The sequence below is a fragment of the Pinus tabuliformis genome, chromosome 8, assembly GCF_031772625.1.
Source record: "Pinus tabuliformis cultivar Carrire ecotype Pingquan chromosome 8, CPIR1, whole genome shotgun sequence".
NCBI classification, from domain to species: Eukaryota; Viridiplantae; Streptophyta; class Pinopsida; order Pinales; family Pinaceae; genus Pinus; species Pinus tabuliformis.
The window spans coordinates 1,407,745,672-1,407,748,843 of record NC_142294.1 but is presented as its reverse complement, the minus strand read 5'-3'; the positions used below and the strand labels follow the sequence as shown (position 1 = coordinate 1,407,748,843).

At 37.4% G+C, this 3,172-nt stretch overlaps 1 protein-coding gene across 1 annotated transcript; it reads left to right on the top strand.

Moving 5' to 3' along the window:
• Positions 1 to 206: 206 nt before the first annotated feature.
• LOC149240837 (uncharacterized) lies at positions 207 to 2,291 on the top strand. Its single transcript, XM_089367375.1, has 7 exons — positions 207 to 830; positions 965 to 1,135; positions 1,367 to 1,432; positions 1,536 to 1,604; positions 1,702 to 1,776; positions 1,874 to 1,974; positions 2,099 to 2,291. Exons 1-6 carry the CDS (start codon positions 294 to 296, stop codon positions 1,925 to 1,927), a joined length of 972 nt encoding a protein of 323 aa, XP_089223501.1. The 5' UTR covers positions 207 to 293; the 3' UTR covers positions 1,928 to 1,974; positions 2,099 to 2,291.
• Positions 2,292 to 3,172: the final 881 nt, after the last annotated feature.

The following is a 3,172-nucleotide window of genomic DNA, read 5'->3' as shown; positions in this document are numbered from 1 at the left end:
TCTAAAGTTATCTGGCTGTATTGAGGATGTCTGCAAAGTTCTGCAGAACACGTGAAATAAACAATTGAGTGTCTCCATCCATGGAACTCTCCATTGAGTGTGCTGCTCGCCTCATGCTTTGCTCATGTACAATGAAAATCGGATCTTGGGAGGTTGGACTACATTTATTTATTTCACTTGCAATACCCAGTTAAGAATTATTCATGCGCTTGCACTACCAATTAGTTAAGCATTCTGGAAGTCTCTGTCGGATTTAAATTGCGATCCGGATTTCTGATCTGTTCATTTCTTCCATGGATTCTGCAGTTCCCTACCTCTCTGCTAAGGACGATTACTCTTTGTTTAATGTGTACAAGCATACTGCATTGAAGACCTATTCGCCCTTTCTTCGGAATCAAGATTTTCTTAATCCATGCAGCCATGGAGATATGGAGAATATAAAGGCAGTTATAACACCATCGAAGCCCCATGTCTCGCTTGCAAACACACCAGTTCATAGTAGTAGCACTGCCTTTCATAACCAAGGATTAGAGAAGGAGCGTGGAATCTCTTTAGGAGATGCCCGACTTGAGGTATTTTCAGATTGTTGTGACATTAATGGATTCCCTGTCAAAACTAAAGACAAAGATGAGGCTGAAACCATTCTACAGTCAGACGGTATCATTCATGGTTGCTTTGTAAGCCACTGTAATAATTGCACGGATGGCAATATTTGGGCCTCTTCAACTTCACGACAGACCAGTGTTGCATTATCCGATTTAGACATACGAAAGGGAAAGAAAAGAAGCTTCATTCGAAAAGAATGGCCGAAGATTAACGACACTCCTAAGGTGAAATCAGGAGCATATTCAATATTTTGTGTCTCTATATATCATTTCACTATTCATAGTCAACATTTTACTGCTCATAGTCCACAGCTTGATTTTAGCATATTCATATTTGGTTTCATATTTTATACCTGAAGGGTCAAAAGAAACGCCGATGCCATTCTCAAAAAAGAAAGTCAGCTACTACGCAAAAAAGCGCAGATCCTCCGGCTAGTGCTAAAGAAATCGAGGCAGAACCTCCCAATGATTTTATCCACGTGAGAGCTTCAAGAGGTCAGGCCAGAGATAGTCACAGTCTCGCAGAAAGGGTAAACCCAGCCCTGGTCTGAATTAACCACAGTTTTTTATCAGTTTATTTTATTATTATATTTATTTAGTTTCATTAGGTTATTATTACATTTATCATTTTTTTAATAATTATTTTAATAACCTTTTTTCCATGAATATATTTCGTTTCTTCCTCAGTCTTAAGTAAAATTAGAGGATTAGAGGGATCAAAAATTTATTGTTTTAATAAATTTGATTTGCTTCTCTTTCAGGCCAGAACAGAGAAAATTAACAAACGCTTGAGATTTTTGAAGGATTTGGTTCCAGGATGCCCCAAGGTAGTATTGTCCATCATGTCCTATATAAATGATTATTCTTCTTTTTAACCTAGTTAATCTGAGAATTTTTAACGTTCTCCTGAATACTCTACGGTTAATTTAGAAAGTAGGGAAGGCAGTTCTGCTCGAGGAGCTTATCAACTATGTGCAAACCTTGCATAAACAATTAAAGGTAAGTCAAATGGCTACAAATATATACCCATTTTCATATTTTTGAATCCCTTGATAGGGTTTTTAAATTTGAATCCATTTCCTTGTGATATTTGTAGGTTCTTTCGATGAAACTCGCAGCTCTGAGCCCTCCTCATGACTCCAGCGTTGAGCTAAATACTAGCGCCAAAGAGGTATGGGAACAGTGATTTCCATTTTTTTTCGTTGCTTCCCTGCGTTCAGCATCAATTATAGTTACCAACCAGGCGCTTTTACTAGCCACTTTCACAGCAGCCACTCGTAGAAGACGGCGGAGTAGTGGAACATCACATGATTCAAAAATAAAAAGAGCGTCTACTTCTTCTTTTGGTTAAAAACTCTGAAGATCGAAGGTGAGATTTGTTTTGTTCCAGATTGTTATGTAATACAGGATGCTTAATCTCCTTATCAAATTTTCCAATAAAAGTAGTGGGATTGACATTTATGATTTAGAACTATTTACTGGTTCTTTTCCAGGTGCGACGGTGTTTCCCCACGGGACGTACTAAAGCCAAGTTGCATGGAAGCCGAATGTTGTTGGATCCACTGAACAGCTATGACTGCAGACATTACCAATATACTGATATCTAGACTGAAACTTCCTCATACTTATTACATGATCACTGAAACTACTAAGAATAAATTTATGTACGTTGTCTGCCTGGTTGCCGTACCATTCATTCACAGCAATGTTATTGATAATTTAGTTCAGTTGTACCTATTTAATGTTATAGATTTTATTTTCGTTTGGTTATCTCCTTCTTTCTACATTTTTGTTAAAATAGGGTAGACCTATGTTCCTTCATATGCAACAAAGATGGTATATAATCCTTCCCTGCATTTGTTGTTCATAATCGATACTGGTTTAGTATAACTTTACATATAAATGAATCTTCTTGCAACTTAAATAATCCTGCATTTATTTCGACGCCGTTACTCTACTTCTGCTATCAGAACACTTTTCCTTTCCATCATGTCCTCCCTTACCAAGAGGACCATATAAAGACCACATCACAATGTACACAGATGCTATCAATTTACACAACAGTCATGTACCAACATCCACTAATGCCTCTAACATAGCATAGACCAACATATGCTATGCCATGTACCAACATCCACTCATGCCTCTAAACACTGAAAACTTTGGTCCAATGCTACTGCGATCATCTTCCTGACTCTAAACACGGAAAACTTTGGTCCAATGCTACTGCGATCATCTTCCTGAACTTAATAGAAAGATATCCCGCATTAACCATATTGTGTGCATTTGCCGACTTATGTAGGACAAAATTTCTTCTATAGCACACCTGTTGGGAAATCGAAGATCAATGTATGTGTAATATTGCGTGCATTTACCGACTTATGTAGGACAGGTTTTCTTTTATAGCGCATCAATTTTAGGTTTGTAAATCGAAGATGTATGTGTTTGTATATTTGAATTTGAAGGAAACCCTTCATCAACCATAGGTTGGGAAAGCGAAGATCAATATATGTGTATGTAGATTTGAAGGAAACTGTGAAGAATAGCCATTTCATTTGCAACTTTCC

Excerpts from the sequence above, each read along its gene's own strand:
- LOC149240837 (XM_089367375.1), top strand. The coding sequence starts at position 294 with ATGGATTCTGCAGTTCCCTACCTCTCTGCTAAGGACGATTACTCTTTG. Across the intron at positions 1,433-1,535 it reads TGGTTCCAGGATGCCCCAAG|AAAGTAGGGAAGGCAGTTCT; the intron begins GTAGTATTGTCC and ends CGGTTAATTTAG. Across the intron at positions 1,777-1,873 it reads TAAATACTAGCGCCAAAGAG|CAGCCACTCGTAGAAGACGG; the intron begins GTATGGGAACAG and ends CCACTTTCACAG.